At 36.6% G+C, this 18,873-nt stretch overlaps 1 protein-coding gene across 5 annotated transcripts in view; it reads left to right on the top strand.

The window, feature by feature from the left end:
- homer1b (homer scaffold protein 1b) overlaps positions 1 to 18,873 on the top strand; it is a 61,241-nt gene that overhangs the window by 3,584 nt on the left and 38,784 nt on the right. For 2 of the 5 annotated variants that reach the window (NM_001326290.1, XM_073950127.1), the window contains 1 exon segment: positions 8,239 to 8,395. The exons of 1 other annotated variant lie outside the window; for it this stretch is intronic. In NM_001326290.1, the coding sequence (NP_001313219.1) occupies positions 8,239 to 8,395 (157 nt within the window). 5 annotated transcript variants of the gene reach the window in all.

Below are 18,873 nucleotides of genomic sequence, written 5' to 3'. Positions count from 1 at the left end.
AAACACGATGGCAAAGAAAGCAAGAGTGGTATTTTTGTGGACAGACGATGAGGTCGAGTTGTTACTAAGCGTAACAAATGAATATCTGAACAATGGCACCTAAAACAGACAATAGTGCAAACAACGCTCCCATTTCTGTGCCCATGTTGTTGTTTACAGTACTGTCTTCCATTAGCGTTAAAGCCATGTGTTATAGTCATGTGATAGGGGCTTGACGAATAAGGAAAGGATACGCAATGATGCAAAAGCCCCAATCAGGTAGCGAATCTTAGCAGTCACGCCTCCGTTTTCAGATGTCTCCGTTTTTCCTCATCCACACTGAGATTGACCAGCAGCGTTTCAGAATAAAAACGACCTCTCCAGTGTTTTTAAAACGATCCGCTTTCGGCGCTCGAGAACTCCAGCGTAGTGTGGACGGATAGCAAAACTTATGCGTTTTGAAACTAAACGCATTAATGTGAACAGGGCCTTAGGGTGTCCTTAAAACATTTCCATTGTGTCCCATGCTATTTGAAAGTGTTGTGAGAAAAATCAGTGTATTTTCGTAAATTGTTTGCGTTGTGAGAAAATGCAGCGTGATTTTGTAAATTGCATAGTGAAATAATGCAGAACAAAATCGTAAATTGTTTGCATTGCGAGAAAACGCAACTCATTTTATTAATTGTTTGTGTGAAAATTCAGCGCATTTTTTTTTTTTTTGCTGACGTTTTTTGTAATTGCATGTGTTTTCTTAAATTGCAGCATGTTAAGCTCTCTTGGCCACCGTAGAATATAGCGAATAAATTTTGGTGCATTTGAACAAAACAGATTTATTAACCATATAAATAATTAAAAATAATATTTTAGTCAGCAAACATTTTTAGAAACAGATCATATATTTAAATTCAAGCGAAACATTGCAAAAAAATAAAATTAATGAGAAACTACAACATTTTTTGTACTCTTGATTTTTCATATTTTTAACATTTGTTTTCCATAACATTAATTTGGTGTAACATCCAATGGAACAGTGGTTCTCAAACAGTGGTACGTGTATATGCTAGAACAGTGTTCCTCAACCCCCGGGCCACAGACCGGCACCAGTCTATAGATCAATTAGTAGCTGGCCGCACAAAAAATCATGAATTTCCGTTTTATTTACAATCTGAGTCTGAACAATCATTTATTTTGAAAAATCTTTTATTTTGAAAAATGAGCATATTCTCTTGTTACATCTCGGTCACTTCAGTGCCAAAATTTGACCCACAGGCTAGCAAAATGAGTAAGAACTGCAGCGCGACGCGCTTGCGTATTCCAGGCGTGCTTAGTTGAAAACATCTTAACTTTTCAGAATGCTGCACTCCGAGTCACGTGATGAAAACCGACTGATCGGCTTCATATTTTGTATGGAATATAATTTCGTTGAATAAGTATGACTCTGCCTGGTTTTCGAACTGTGCAGAGCTATAGCTGCTTAATTTGGCCAACTACGCTACATTATTTCAATACTGTTGATTATGGTGGTACTTGGAGAGACATTTTTTTCTGAGGTGGTGCTTGGTGAAAATAGTTTTAGAACCACTGCTATAGAAAATATGAATTTAACAGAGAGATTTGAGAGTGCTGTACTCATATATGTTGATTTCTGTAAAATATGTATTTGATTATTGTTTCTTAATCTTTTTACAGAATCTTTTTGTCTCGATAAGTAATAAATTGAGAATTTGTATTATACTCATTTTTAATAATAATAATTTCAAACATGGACTTTTAGATTTCTTATTCAAAGGTATTAGAAAGGAAACATCCATAGAGTTTTCAAGTCAGCATCACTAATGTGGCAGTAGACTTGTTCCAGTTAAATTATTGATTCATTCGTTCCCTAAGGAAACCTTTAATTCATTTCCTGTACTTGTTCTCTTTGGATGTGTATATTAATTTAAAAGTCTTGAATGTTTTATTCAAATGCTAAAAGTATGTTTGGGCCATTTACACACACACACACGCACACACACACACACACACACACACACACACACACACACACCCTCTTTCTCTCTCCCTCTTTCTCTTTCTTTGTGAAAATGGTACAAATTCAAGTATACTCATCTAATAGATTGCTAGTACAATATAAAAGTCATGTATCTTACATGGTTGTGATCCTGTTGACCAAGAAGCATGTGATATCATGCAAAGCACCCATATATAGTGAGTACGACTGAATTTTAATCAAATCAAAATGGTAATTATGCAACGAGCCTTTGATGCTCTTCAGAGATCTTCTGCCTCCACGGTGCAGTGTAAGCACTTCTTGGTGCTCTGCAGATCAGGCTCTTTCCTGAGCCTTTTTCTTCCTCTTAATTCTTGTATTTTTTCTCTCTCATTCTTGCACACGAGCCCAGCAGCAGCTGATTAGAAGTACGCTAATGTAATTGAATACAGTGATTAATTATCCTGGGAATTGGAGCAGCAAACCGTCTGTGTCTCTGTTTGGGATCCTGTCCCCTTCCCCCATTATATTTCCCACTTCTGATTCCATGTTTAAATAAGCAGGATGGAACATTAGTGTATATTGGGATTGATTGAGATTCTCTCTGGGATTTAAAGGGTGTTATCTGTGGAATTGGGTCAGAGGAGCATGGGGTATGGGAATGGTATGGAAGGGCTCAGTATACAGTAGTGCAGATAGATGCCCTTTGACATTGATTTGAGGCGAGTTGCTTTTAGAGAAGCATGTTGGGAAAGGGCCAGTGAGCAGGTATTAATGTGTTGGGCTTTCCTCTGGGGGTGGATTTGGATTTTGAGGCCAAATATTACTTTTTCACTTTTTTATGATCAAATTTTTAATTGAGAAAACCAACACTATTACAAAACAAATTGTTACTCGTTGTTATCTTTTTGTATAATTAAATAAAGTAGTCAAATAGAAACAAGTACTAAGGGTTCAGAAAATGTACTTAAAACATCTCAAAACTGACATTCAGACATTATATATTAAGAAATATTGCCAAAAGTCAAAATGTAAAATTAAACAACATACAAATAATAATAATTCAAAATAAATATATAAGTATAATTATGAGTTAATAAGAGGAATAGTGCATCTAATTAGAAGGCAGGATGTTAAGAGACCTAAAGTACATAAAGAAGTTAAATTACTTCTCCCTACATCTAACCTTTTCCAATTTTAGTAAAATCATGGCATCTGCAAGCCTTATATAGTTAGAGGGATCTTCTCCAGTGGAGAGGGATCCAATTTCATGTGGAGTACAATATGGCACCTATAGCTAATAATGAGGTAAAGGCTAAAATATCAAGATATTTAAAATTAAACTGAGACCAACAGCCCTATCATACACATGGCGCAAGGCTCGACGCAATTGTTGTTTCCTAGTTTCAGCTTGGCGCAAGAGTCGTTTTGACATTTTGCGCCATGCCGTTCAAATAGCAAATGCAGTTGCGCTCATATGTGCGCCCATAGGCATTATTGTCTATAAAGGAAGGCGTTCTGAGGCCCATTGCTGGTGTGTTAATATTTTGAGAAACTATAATAGATTTTTCAATAGACCAGAACAAAGCTGGTCTATTGTCCAGCGCTGAGTTTGTTAGTTGTGCGCCTCGCTTACACACTGCTTAATACTCACAAGATGTAAAGCAATACGCAAATATCTTTACACATAAAAAAGAAGTAAAATATTTAGGATATATATATATATATATATATATATATATATATATATATATATATATATATATATATATATATATATATATATATAATTTGCTTTTTAGTATTTGGACTTTCACTAATGATTTCAAACCACACTGAAATTAGCTGATAAGTAACAACATTGGCTTTGAGGCAATGTTAGATTTTCAGTTTATTTACCGGTGGTGGCTGTTTTTGCCCCACTGACTTCCATTATAACCACATCTGATGGTGCATAAATACACAGTCTTTGTATTTGTTTACTCCATGTAGTTCTGAGAGCTGAGATTCATATTTTGATTTTCTCAGAAACATTAAGATTAGTGCACAAAGGTCACTCGCACACACATACACACACTTTAATTTGCTGTTATACTCTTTATAACGTGCAAAAACTAGACCTTTGTTTGCACAGGCCTATTTAAAGGATTAATGGTGCCAACTGATAATCAACAGTAAACAAATACAAATTTGACCTCTTCCCAAAAATCACCAGCAATCTAAAATGCATGATTATATGGAGTTATGGCTTTAATAAAAAAACAAAAAGTGGTTATTAAGGAAGTCAATGGGGCAACGACAGCCACCTACAGTAAATTAGTGAGAAGAAATTAAAATCAGTCAAAAGCAATGCATCAAAAATCCAGTCCACAATTACTTTTTATATTGAAAATATGTCATTTTGTGTCTTTTTCTCACCAAATCAGTGACATTGTTTATTAATTTATCAATTAAATTCCTGTAAATTTAAAAATATATATATTTAGTAGTTTCGGTCAGGACTGGTGTTGATTAACATCATAATATTTATCTCTTATAGTCAATTTTTCCAGAGTGTGTCGTTGAGTCTCAAAATATATTTATCATAATAAGATTTTTCACCAACAATTATTCTGCTGGCTGAAACACAGAAAAGGTTATTTCCAAATTAAAATTTACTCCAGAGTGGAAAAAACATCCTCAACAATATATAAGGGATAAAGACTTGATAGTGTGTTATGCACCTTACTTTAATATAACAATGGGTGTACCATGAATATCTTCTTTAGTTATTTTAGAAGTGTAGAACATCCCAAAAATTTCCTGATGGTGGGAACTAAAATATAATTTTAAATTATAATTGAAATCATAGACAGCGAAATTCTTATTGTTTCATTTACTTGCAGCAGCTAACTCATTAATGTGTTAATAGCGTTTTTGGATGTTGCCTCACAGCAAGATGGTTGCTGGTTCGAGTTCCGGCTGGGTCAGTTGGCGTTTCTGTGTAGAGTTCACGTGGGTTTCGTCTAGGTGCTTCGTTTTCCCCCACAGTCCAAAGACATTGCTATAGTTGAATTAAATAAACTAAATTGGCCGTAGTGTATGAGTTTGTCTGAGTGTGTTTGGATGTTTCCCAGTACTGGGTTGTAGATGGAAGGGAATCTGCTGTGTAAAAAATATGCTGGGTAAGTTGGTGGTTCATTCTGCTTTGGCGACCCCTGATAAATAAAGGGGTTAAGCCGAAGGATAATTAATAAATGAATAAACACTTCAAAAAATAATAATAATTTATTGACCTAGAGTGACTAATCAGTACACTAATGGCTGTGTGAAGTCATTGTATTGGTGCAAAAACAGTTAGAAAATGTCCTGATGTTACAAACTGACATATAAATAAAAATTATTATCATAGTTTAAACACACTGTCTTTATTATTGTTTTAGATTTTTACCTATAGTGGCTGCTGAATTTGTAAGTAAGCTAGTCATTTAACTTTATTGGGGGTAAATGCTCAGTAGGCACTTCCAGTTATTTTAATTGTGCAAAACAGTCAAAAAACATCCTGATGTCACAAACTGAAATTTCATTTTAAATCATGATTGAAATCCTAAAACACTGTGGTCTTGTTATTCTTCTAGTCATGTACCCATCTGTCTAATGAATCAGTAAACCCACACACTGAATATAAATTTCAAATGCCACATAAATTTCAAATGTACAGTTTTTTTCCCTGCATCGCTTACTGCTTGAAAACATGTTCAGTTAAAAAAATCCACTTGCTAAAATAAATATGGCAAGAGCACTTAATGCAATTGAAGTTATTTATTAATAATAGACAGATATTCATTTTTACTCAAAAAAAATCTTCTATTGCTGACCTTTCAATGCTGAAAACAGTTCAATGTTAGTTAGCAGTAGGCTACCTTGCATGAACTCACACAAATTGAATCTTTTTGAAAAGTTTTACTGCTCAGCCTTGGCTCTGTGATAATTGCTGATGAATTACTGATGACAAGTACTGTAGGTATTCGTTGAAAAGTGGGTAAATGTGTAATTGTGTTGAGGAGAACGAGAAAAGTTCAGAGCGAGACGGCCAATCTGACTGGGTTTGCAGTGTTCTTTTGTTCTCGTCAGTGATGATTGCCTATTATTCAACAGCTATTGTGGTTCATATGATTTTCTGTTTTTCTTCTTCTTCTTCTTCTTTTGCCCAAGGTAAGAATAATATTCACAAAAATCTTTTTAGCCGTGAATGACCTCCAGGACGATTAATTCCTTAAATGGGAACTATTATGAAAAAATCACAAGCACAATTGTGTGGCAACAGTCTAGGAATATAACCACCTTCTAATGGTCAAAAATTATGTATTTATAATTTAAAAATAAAAAAAAATAAGCACACACACACACTAACACTTTTATAATGCAATAAACACTTTGAGTGACATTCTACTTTTGTAAATGTAATCAGTGGGGGAAAGCCCTGCACATTAATAACCATCTTTCCCTCATTGGCATAGGATGTTAGTCTTGATATTAAATCTGGACTATGCAGACACATTTGCAGCCCTGCCCTCTTTTAAAAAGAGTGATGGGAGCACAGTTTAATTTGAATTTATAGCGAAATGCCACAATTCGGATTAAAGCCTAAAAGGAGAGATTTAGAGAGCTATAAAACATTAATTGCTGGGGTATTTTGAGATGTATTTTCACATACACAGTCTAGAGACAGCAGAGACATATTATACATCTTGTACAAATGGGCATAATAGGTCTCTTTAAAGGGATAATCCATCCTTTTTTCCTAAAAAATAAACATCCTCATGCCATTTATGCAGTTTCAAAGCTGCATGACTCTCTATGATCAGACATTTGCAAGAAAACATTATGTTTAATTTTTGGTGTTATACAATAAAAGTTATTAGCATTCAGTGTTTATTTGCATCCCACCGACCCCACAAAAAAACAACTGATAAATAAAACTAAGAAAATCTGTTAAAATAGTTTGGAACGACCAAACCAGTCGCATTCTGAAAACGTACCACTATATAAAATTCTGGAGAGCGCCAAATACGTTCCAGGAGCTTTGTTTTTTTTACAGTCTTTGTTTTTGCGAATCCAACAGAGGCCACTGTGTCTTAAATTTCTCTCGCATGTGCATTCAAAAGCACAGATTGACTCACCCACCCCCTTCCCTAAACCCAATCAATAGTGTTTTCAAAAGCACCGATTGACCCAACCACCCTCTTCCCTAAACCCAATAGACAGTTTTAAAAAGCAGTCCACAACAAGAAAAAACTTTTCAGATTTTTACCCCATTTTACCAGATTCTCACTTTTATTTACTTATTTGCATTATTTTTTGGCTTCTGATTTCATCTTACCTCCTTTCTTGAATTGTTCTTTACCAGACTTCATCACACCCATCATCACAGTCAACTCCTCTCTGCATTGCAAGTCCATATGCTACGAGCAACTAGACCAGCTGGTAACAGCGGGAAAGCCATCCATACAGAGGTAATCGGTCAGCTGGTAACCTCAAAAAGGAAAGGCATCATACTGCCTCGTAGCATTCGTTTTAAAGATGAAATGCAGCAATACGTACTTCTGGCTACATAATTTGCGTTTTCCAGAATTGTATATAGGGCTACGTTTTCAGAATGAACCTATGTTGAGAACTACATGAGGGTAAACAAAAGATCATGTCATTTTTTGTGCGTGTGAACTGTCCACCTTGGTGTCATTTTTGAAATTGAAAACTTGCCTGGAATGTTTTTTCACGCCACACACAAAGTGTCTCAGACCAAACAAATCTAAATCGCAAAGAGTTGTTTTTGTAGTTGATCTTATATATATGATACATTCATCTATATGAGATTGTCAGATCAAACCAGAGTGTGTGGGAGAAGAGCTCTAAAAACTCTTAGTGTGGTCCAACGTGTGTGTGGACGCACTTTCAACAGCAAAGATCAAGTCAGTAGGGGTGGGAGTAATGCGTCCCTGACTATATTTAGTGTCCATCCCACATGGCCCCAGCTAAACAGCTGGCATTTCCATATCAGCGGGGCGTTGAATGGTCGCCTTGTGCTTGTAGCAGTGTACCAATGTGTCTGACTGGTTAGGCAGGACCCAGGTTTCTACCTGGGCTCAAGCAGTGGTGGCCAGCTGCAAGATGGAGGATGAAGAAATGGTGATCCGTCTGCCGGGACGTTCCAGTGCACCCGGTGGAGTCGGAGAGACGACTGTGCTCAGGCACAAAGAGGTTCACCACTTTTTCTTCCTGCCTTTCAGGGAGCAGCCCATCTACAGCACCCGGGCACACGTCTTCCAGATAGACCCCAGCACTAAGAAAAACTGGATGCCCACCAGCAAACATGCGGTCACTGTATCTTACTTCTACGACAGTACCAGGAACGTGTACAGAATCATCAGCTTGGATGGATCGAAGGTAACCTGGTGCTTTTTTTACTGATGTGGATGGATATTTGCTCATTTACTGGCATCTATGGTTCCCCAAAGAGCCTTGGATTGTTCATTATAAATATCTCTATGAAAGTAGTTTGTTTGTTTTACTACACTGAAAAAAAATTATGATTATTATGATTTACTACATTTTTTATGTTAAGCAGTTGTAAACAATTTATTTGGGTTGTATTTAAACAAACAAATTAAGTTGGACATTACTAAATTAAGGGGGAGTCACGTTGGCGCAGTGAGTAGCATGATCATCTCACAGCAAGAAGGTCGCTGGTTCAAGCCTTGGCTTGGTCAGTTGGCATTTCTTTGTGGAGTTTGCATGTTTTCCCTGTGTTTGCGTGGGGTTTCCTCCGGTGCATGCTCCAGTTTGCCCCCACAAGTCCAAAGACATGCAGTACTGGTGAATTGGGTAGGCTAAATTGTCTGTAGTGTATGCGTGTGAATGAGTGTGTGTGGGTTTCCCAGTGATGGGTTGCAGCTGGAAGGGCATCCGCTGCATAAAACATATACGGGTTAAGTTGGTTCATTCCGCTGTGGCAACCCCAGATTAATAAAAAACCTAGGCCAAAAAGAAAATCCACAAATGAATTTAAATTCAACACATATAAACTGTTCGCTACCATTTTGCAGACATCTTTTTTCAGTGTAATATATTCAGTGTGTAATAAAGCAATTTGTAAATACGAAAGGTCTGCAAAAGTTTGAAAGAAAAAAATGCTCAACTAATGACATTATTTTTCACTAAAGGAAAGAAAGAATTGCTTCTAAACTGCAAAAATGAGTCATCAGTAATTTCACTTTCGCTTTCATAACTGAGCTACATTAAGCAGTAACACAATTTTCAAAGTGCCAGCCTGTGGTCTTCATTGGTGGCTGAAGAAGCATTTCCACTTTGATCCTCAAATACTGATTTTGGTTAAAATCAAACAGCTGCATTTATTGTCAGTACATTTATTCTAGCTTGCACTTTACAACTACTCCTATTATAATTACTGAAGCTGTAAAATGAATAACAACGGAAATGGAAATGGATTGAAATGGACTCTGGAGCGGATCGATTGTAGTGAGGAATCAGTACACTATATCACAGTGTATTATAGATATGTAATAGGCATATATGGCTATATGAAGAGAGAGTTATGAGTAGGGCGGGATGTCATTCCTACCGGTGAATGTGTGTTTCATGTAAAACACAAAAGTGAAAGTATGCTATTAAAACATACTATTAATGAGAGCTGTTTATCTGTCAGCAACATTGACCGAACTGCAGTCAAGCCAAGGGCTCTATATGAGAGTCTTACCTCTGATTTTGTCTGTGGGTGTCACCATTCAAAAATAAAGTGCAACTTTCTGCTCATAATGTCTTATTGCTCATTGCCATAAATTAAAATAAGGACGCAAGACAGCTGAGCAGGACTATGCAAAACAAACCATGAAACTCTGACTAATGTGAGAAGAGTTAACTCACACAACAACAACAATAAACATTGTAACAATTTTAATCCGGAACTGAATCGATTCACAGGTGTGAAAGCACCCTTGGATTAAATCCTTCCTTCCTCATCCTCTACGTACAGCAATGGTCCTAACTTATCCAAAGTCTAGACCCCCCCCCCAACAAAAAAAGTCCTCAAAACATACCATATGTCTGTAGGAATATTATAAAGCTATGTGAATTTGTGTGCATATTTAACAAAAATAATGACTTAATTCACCAGTTTCTTCTCTTCAGTGTGCGTATAAGCTGCGCATTCATAAAAAATTGTTGTTTTTGTTTTATGTGTGCACAAAAGTGGCTTAATAATATTCCAATTTAACTACTGTAGACAGATAGATGGTTTTGACATTGATTTTTGTACCTTTCTGGACTTTCAACAAATTGGAACCATTGTTGTCAATGGAAGATCAAAGAGCAATTGAATGTCAGCATGATAGCCCAGTGGTTAATAATTCGTCTTATGGTATGGGTGTCCTGAGTTCGAATCCCAGTTCATGGACCTTTCCGGATCCTCACTTTCTTTCAACCTACTGTCTTGTTAAATAAAGTCAAAAATGCCAAAAATGAATCTTAAAAAATTGTCTTAATACTCCAAAGGTGAATGTAGGTCTCTGGAGATTTAACTACACAAGGTCAAGTCATTATTGACAGAATTAATTTAAATTTTTAGTTGAACTGTTCTTTTAAAATTGCATAATAGAAGAATTATAAAGGTTATTTATATGCTTCTTTTGACAATTATTCACTGGAAGGTGCTTTGAGTATAAATAAAGGGACTGTAAGCATAAGGGAAATACATCCTATAAGAGAGTTAATCTCAATTCAAGGTGGAAATAGTTTTTGGTCCACAATAAATCTTATAAATAATATAGAACTTATATAATTTGATGCATTAAGCTGAATTAACAAGAACCTTTTGTGCTCAAGAGAGTTGATTGTGCACAGGACCAACCTGCTTGAGACTGCTATTAAACATGTTCCCTCAGACAGAAATGGATTAGTTCACTTTCCCTGTGGAGAGCAGCATGCACTCCAATTGGTCACTGCTGTGCAACCTTATACTGAGTTAATAATGGCCCAATATTCCAGAAATCATCAATAGACAGACAGTAGCAAATCTACTTCTGCTGAAGTAAGTACATAGCCTGTCTACACTTTCATTATATCGTCCATATATTTTCGTGTGGATGGTGTAATGGTACAAAATCCTTCTCATCCTAAAAGCGAATTATATAAATCCCTCATATGGTTTCATACATTAGGTTTTCTAGTTGGCCTAAAAATCACTTCTCCAGCAGTGGACACACACTGCAAATCAGTCAGTTCAAATTCTACACCAACATTTCAAAAACATTTGAAAGCCAATCATAAGGAGTGTTTCATGTGCAGTCATATCCCAATCTCATTGGTTCTTCTGCTGGAGCATAGAAGGAATTAAAATAGCTCTGGCAGCATGTCTGAATGTGCTGGTGAGTCGGGATGCTCTGCCCTCCCTCTCAGATTTTGGTTTCAGAGACAGAAATAACATGTGAGCCGGTGCACTTTGCACTGTAACTGTTGACTTCTACAGCCACACACCGTTTGTTCTGCTGCTGATCCTCTTTGATCCATGGTGAGTTTAGTGTTGACCATAAGGTCATGCCATAGGATCAACGGCCTGATGTCCTGAACGGACAGATGGTCTTTCTGTCTCGATCTATTGATTTATTCAATATGTTAAAAATGAATGTCTTCTGTGATGAGCATGGGAAATATGAAGCATATATAAAAAGCCTTGTTAAGAATAGTCTCATGATCGTGTGTCAAGGTTAATAAGGCTTTTAAGATTTGATCTTTTTTTTTTATATGGAGTTAATATAAACGGAAGTTTTAAAAATGTAGTGAAACTTCTTAAATGCAGCATTTATGAATTACAGATGAATAGTTGATTGTGGAAATAGTTTGTTAGGAAAAAATATGTACCTTAAAGGAATATATGAAACTTAGTCAGATCACATTATTATTATTGTCGTTTAAAAGTCACCATGTCAGATTATGCGATTAAAAAAAAAAAAATACAATTGTGATAAAATCTTGACTTGTCATGGTCAATAAATGTGCCAGACTACACGTTCCTTCATAATTAGTCTATGACAAGTGTTATTTCCCCAAGCAGTCACAAGTGTTGCTATAACAATATTTCTTATCTCAATTGTTTTTAATCTTATTTCAATCTTAATAAACACTGATGCTTGCAGACAACAAATAGCTACATTTTTTAAGACATGGACAGGATTAAACTTATGATTCCCTTTTAATATTAAGATACTTTCTTTAAATTTTAAATGTTTATTTTCCTGCCATGGGTTTCTCATTAAACAATCCCTCGCTTGAACTCACCACGAGTGTGATGAAATGAAAGTACATAAGCAGCAGCAAGGAAAAATCAGATGCTCAGGACATAATCTTTAAAATAATGACATATTTAAAAAATTGGAAATATGTATCTGAGATTTGTGATACCATCACAGTGAAGCATTCATTAAATCCTTATTTTCCTCAGAGCGAAGCAAATCATACACCTGTGATGGGGGGCAGAAACAAAAATATAATTCGTATATTTTTCTTGGAAAAAATATCTTTTTGAAATATATTTCATTTTTTATATTTTAACTTAGTTTTAATGTATCTTTTGTTGGTCAGATGTCTAGATAAAGAAGAATAACGGATAACATTTGAGGTGAAGTGCTTCAAAACAAGTCCTATATATATGCCAGATCACGAATTGCTGTGAGATTGTGTTGGTTTATAAATAAAATAATCCTTTAGTCTAAATAAAATATTTACAGTTTCAGAGAAGCCTATATTAAACTGTTTGCACTATTAATGACAAATTTGAATAAGCATTATGAACAAGCAAATTATCTGCTCCTATTGCACAGTGTCACCCACATGATCAGTGTCACAACTCATTGTGAAGAACGAGCAAAAAATTAAACATGCTAGACTTTCTGCTATGGTGATGTGAGGCATTGCAGACATGTCATCGGTTGTCAGAAACTATACCACACTACACAAGAAGAAATTATTGAATCTGTCACAACGCCCATTTGTCATTTTTGAATCCCCACAACACCCCCATACAGCAAGGAAATCCTGTTAAAATCGTGACAAATTAGTGTGATCTGACCAGGGCTGTTTTGTGAATAAGTGCACACATGCATTTATTTCATGATATTATTATTATTATTATTATTATTATTATTATTAATTGACATTTCAATTATGTTTGACTAATGTTAATATGTTTAGTAGTTATTTAGTAGTTACTTTTAATTAAAATTCATAAAATTTTATAATTTTAAATAAATACAAATTAAGTGTACTTATTGTTAAACTAAACTAAACTAAACTAAACTAAACTAAACTAAACAAATACAAATATGTGTTAAATATATAAAATAAGTAAATAAAATGATTTACAACATCTTGTGCATTATTGCGCATAAAAAATCTTTGGATAATGGTTTTCTAAAGCACATGAAACCATTCATTCATTCATTTATTCATTCATTCATTCATTCATTCATTTTTTTTGTCGGCTTAGTCCCTTTAATAATCCGGGGTCACCACAGTGGAATGAACCGCCAACTTATCCAGCAAGTTTTTACGCAGCGGATGCCCTTCCAGCCACAACCCATATGGGAAACATCCACACACATTCACACACACACTCATACACTTGGGACAATTTAGCCTACCCAATTCACCTGTACCGCATGTCTTTGGACTGTGGGGGAAACCGGAGCACCTGGAGGAAACCCACGTGAACGCAGGGAGAACATACAAACTCTACACAAAAACGTGAGGTTCGAACCAGCGACCCAGAGACCACATGAAACCAATGTGATTACAAAAAATACATTGGAAGTAACTGACTGATAGAATTAGTTTTTTTTTTTTTATGGTGCACACACAAATTTGATTTGGTCATGTTGAAAGCTGTCTAAATACAGTCATGATCATTGTTATAGTTTCATAACAATGGTCATGACTGTATTTAGAAAGCTGTCAACATGACCAAATGCTTATAACGTCCTTATCTAAAGTATCATCTTAAATTCATTGTACATACACTTAAAAAGTTATGTTTGTTGTTTGTTCAAACTACTAAAACCTGAGGTCAAACAACACAATTGGTGAGGTTTTTGGGGATACCCTAATTGTTTTATGTTAAATCCAATAAAATTTGTTAGAACTATATGTTTACTTCATGTCCCGATTGTGAGGAACAGCATTTTTCAGCACTTTTTGCCTTCTGATATCCCACAGTAGCACCACTTTACTATTTTTGCAAAGCAAGTAGCAGCATTATAAGATCCATAAATGTTACTGTTCCTTGAGTCTTGAATATGAAAATGGGGTCAGTGCAGCAGCTGTAATTAGAGTCTGATCTTAAGTCCAGTCTGAGCCCTGCTGGGAATTTAAGTTATGGCTCACAGTGGCTGAAGGTATTAGCAGGATGCTACATTGATTGAAGAGCTCGTGTAAAGCCTGACATGATATTTAAGAGCATGTCTGTGTTTTCCACCTCCACCCCTATGCAATTTATTCTGCCCTTACTTTTGTATGGCAGGACTGATTGCGGTCCTGTCACTTTGAATGACAGGGACTTGTCACTTAGGCTTTGTCCTTATCCGAACCCTCGTTGACCTATAATAGGCAATAGAAGGGCCAGCTGTAAGGTCTCTATCTGCCGAGTGCCATTCACATTATCTTGGAAATAACTCCACTCGGCGAGTCAACGGTATCTGATCTGATCTGATGTATTTCTATTAAGTTTGAACTCTTCTGAGAGCCTTTTTCTTAGGATTAAACTCAAGTAAAAGTAGAATGAGCTCAACTTTTTTGTATTACGACGTTGCATAGGTCATTTGCAAAAAGGGAATCATGTAACACTGCATTAGTATTTTCAAATTAAATGCCTTCTTCAATCAAGTCCATTTTTAAGTACATTGTTTTATTCTAACGTTTTATTTAAATGAACAGTTTTATACAGTTTTGTAATGTAATGTATAATGTGTGTTTATATAGTGCATTATTGTAAATGGCCATACACCCAAAGCGCTTCACAATCATGAGGGGGATCTCTTCACACCACCACCGCTTGGATGATGAAACGGCAGCCACAGGACAATGTCGCCAGTGCGCTCACCACACACCAGCTATTGGTGGAGTTGAGAGACAGTGATACTGCCAATTCAGTGGATGGGGATGATTGGGACACTGGGAGACCATGATGGTTAAAGCCCGAGAGGGAATTTGGCCAGGAGTTTTACATAAATGAAAATTTGATGGATGAACTCCCTTCGAGTTCATCCATTAAATTTCTATGTGACTTAACATTTGGTACATTTTATCTTTTAGGGGCAGCTTAACATGACAGTTCATCCAAAAATGAAAGTTCTGTCATCATTAACTCACTTTAGAATATCCTCTGTTATGTTTAACATAAGAATGAAACTCATAATGGTTTGTAATTACTTAATGGTATGTAAATAGTGACTACATTTTTAAAGGGATAGTTCACCCAAAATGTACATTTACTGTTAACATTTACACTACCAGATCATTTAATATTTATGCGGCTTTCTTTTTCAGTAAAATATTATTTAAAATTTGTGAGTCATAAAATGCTAATTTCTAGGTGTCGTTATTTTGGCCACATTTAATGTAATGTGTCCTCTTAGATTATGTAACGGCAGCCACAGGATTGGCACTCACCACACACCAGCTATTGGTAGAGTGAAGAGATAGTGATAGAGCCAATTTAGTGGATGGGGATGATTGGGAGGCCATGATCGTAAGGGCTGATTGAGGGACTTTGGCTTGGACCCCGGGGTTACACCTCTGCTCTTTACGAGAAGTGCCATGGGATTTTTAATGACCACAGAGAGTCAGGACCTCGGTTTAGCATCTCATCCAAAAGACGTCGCCCACTGACAGTATAGTGTCCCCCTCACTTTTATTAGGGCATTAGAACTCATACAGACCACAGGTTAAGCGCCCCTTGCTAGCCTCTCTTACACCACTTCCAACAGCAACCTAGTTTTCCCATGTGGTCTTCCATCCAGCTACTTACCAGGCTCAGATATGCTAAGCTTCAGTGAGTAACCGGTGTTGGGCTGCAGGGTGATATGGCCATTTAATGCTGAGTTTACACTGCATGATTTTCCAAATCGTCCAATCACCATTGTTTTCACACTGTATGACTATCTGGGGCAGTATCTAGTTGCTGTGTTCACATTGTGTGACTTTACTATAAAAAAAATGGCTGACAACTTTGTCTTGCGCTCAAACTCAAACGCATGAGAAGTGATAAGAAAATAGCCCAGGATTGCGCATTAAATGTCCCTGCACAAGTCTGGTACCCTGTCGCAGTACATCTCAGACTAAACATCAAAAAGCTTCCAAAAAGACAGACGGTGTGTTCCAAATGGAATATATCACCCTCCGAAGGGCACTTCAGAGTGAAAACAAACATGACCACCATATTGAAGTATCGTTTCAAAACCTTTCGGAATGAATGATTTTGTGAAAGGAAGCTGTTTGTTATCACATCAACTGAATGATGAAAACTGAATGCTCAGTTTGACTTCTAAATGTGTGTATAGCATTTTACTGTAGGAAACTACTGTATTATTTATTCATTCATTAATTTTCTTTTGGCTTAGTCCCTTTATTAATCAGGGGTCGCCACAGTGGAATAAACCACCAACTTATCCAGCATATGTTTTACGCAGCGGGTGCCCTTCCAGTCACAACCCAACACTGGAAAACACTTATACACTCTCATTCATACACATACACTATGGCCAATTTAGCTTATTCAATTCACCTATACCACATGTTTTTGAACTTGAACTGCCAACTGACCCAACCAGCAACCTTCTTGCTGTGAAGTGACTGTGCTACCCACTCACCACTGTGACGCTGTAATATTTATGTAAGTTATAAATTAGGGGTGTCAAAATTAATTGTTTATTCGATTTTCGTCTGCATCGCTGTGGAGAATTCGGTAGTGCTTCAGTAATAATCATAACCGGTTATTATGTAATGACATCATTTATCACATATGCATTACTTTATGGCGGTAGCTTACTATGGCAAGGGAGGAGACCGTGAGTATTTAAAACACAACAACTACTTAAAAAGCAGATAACTGTGCACATTCACTGCTTTTGAGTTTGCTGGACAGTCTTTCACTGACATGAAAGTACATAAGAGCCCGGTAGGAGAAATATGAAAGCTGTAAGCTCTCTCTCTTCACTCTCTGTGGCCCCTTTGACCTGCTGGATGTTCGCTATAGGTAACGTTTTATCTCTTCTCTCGGCTGTCACAACAATAACATTACTTGTGGTTCCAGATACGAGCTTGTCTGCAGAGCGAGTTTTCTCCGCCAATCAATCACAACGCTTAATAAGCAAGCAAGACAATATTTACATTTGTTTATTTGCTCTATATAATCATGTTGTTTTGTGCATGTACTTTAGTTTTGTTTGATAAAAAAAAAAATCAACAGGGGGTGAATAATTAAGGGGGATAATATAAATATATTATATTTTTTTCTAGCAAGTTTTTACGCAGCGCATGCCCTTCCAGCCGCAACCCATCTCTATATTTATACAACAGTTCTGTCTGGTTCTTGGCTAATAGCTGTGTGATATTTTGCCAGTAACATCACACAAGGGCCTCTTCACCCTGCACCTCTGTGTATTACTCCGTCCACATACAGCAAGCAGGCTACAGTTTGACAAATATTACTGTTGTTGGACAACAAAATGTACTTTTTGTCAAAAAAATATTTTGTCATGTTTTTTTTTGTCAAAAATGTAGCTGTTTAGATTGCAACTATGCAGTTTATTTGTAAGAATAGTGCCTGCTTTAAAATATATATATACAATTTCTGAGAGCTCGGCGGCGGCCAAAGATGGTTGACGTTGTCTATCCACAAGATGGCGCCAGAACCACATAATAAGCCTTTGCTCAGTGTGTTCTCTTGAGCGCAAATAAAAAGGTAAAAAAACGGAAGCCTTGTGGTTTTTAAGGTGGACCAAATAGAGTCAATAAGAAGCTGCAAATAAGAAGCTGGAATCAGCCTTGTCCCTTCTTATCGCAAACAAAACAGCAGCCTGGTGAGAAATCTCTGTAGACGGATGGCATTTCATGTCACGTTCAGCCTTATAATCTTAAAATGTGAGCAAAATTTGCTGTTTTGTCATCTCCTTAAGGGGGTCGCACACCAGAAGTGCTGCTTCACATTACACTATAGAGAATCATACAAACACTAGCTATAAAGTGACGTTGGTGAATTAGTAACGGCTTCTGCTGTTCTGACGTCAGCTGCAGATGTGAATGAATGGGGGAAGATAGTAGTTCCAAATACAAAAGGGTTTTAGACTCTCTGTGTTTGATATTCTTTTTTATATACAAGATTGTGCCGTCGAACTGTTGTATAAACGCAATATCACATGAGTAGCAGTGTGCTAAGGCTGTATATCAGCACTGGTAGGGCGCTAAGGAACCCGGCCTGTGGCCTCGTGCCAACGCACGCCTCCCACCACTGCTGATATACAGCCATAGCACACTGCTACTCGTGTGATATTGCTCATATATATAATGAAATATATGCGTCCATCCACATAAATGATAATAATTGTAATAAGGTGTACAACCTGCTTATAATCTCATATTTTAACATGTGTCAACTAGTAGACAAAACAAGGCACACGAAGGCACACCTACTTGAACTTCAGATGATGTAGAAGTGCATTCCAAAAAAATAGCTTTTTTATACCCCTACACCCTTCATCTCTTTAAAGCAGTCAACTCGGAGAGTAAACCCTCAGAAGGGATTAGGGCATAGGGATGAGCTCTTCCAAATGCAAAGCAGTGAGAGAAGGAGTCGGAAC

The sequence above is a fragment of the Danio rerio genome, chromosome 5 (genome assembly GCF_049306965.1).
Source record: "Danio rerio strain Tuebingen ecotype United States chromosome 5, GRCz12tu, whole genome shotgun sequence".
Lineage (NCBI taxonomy): Eukaryota > Metazoa > Chordata > Actinopteri > Cypriniformes > Danionidae > Danio > Danio rerio.
Note: the sequence above shows the minus strand (reverse complement) of the source record. Positions and strands in the feature narration are given on the sequence as shown.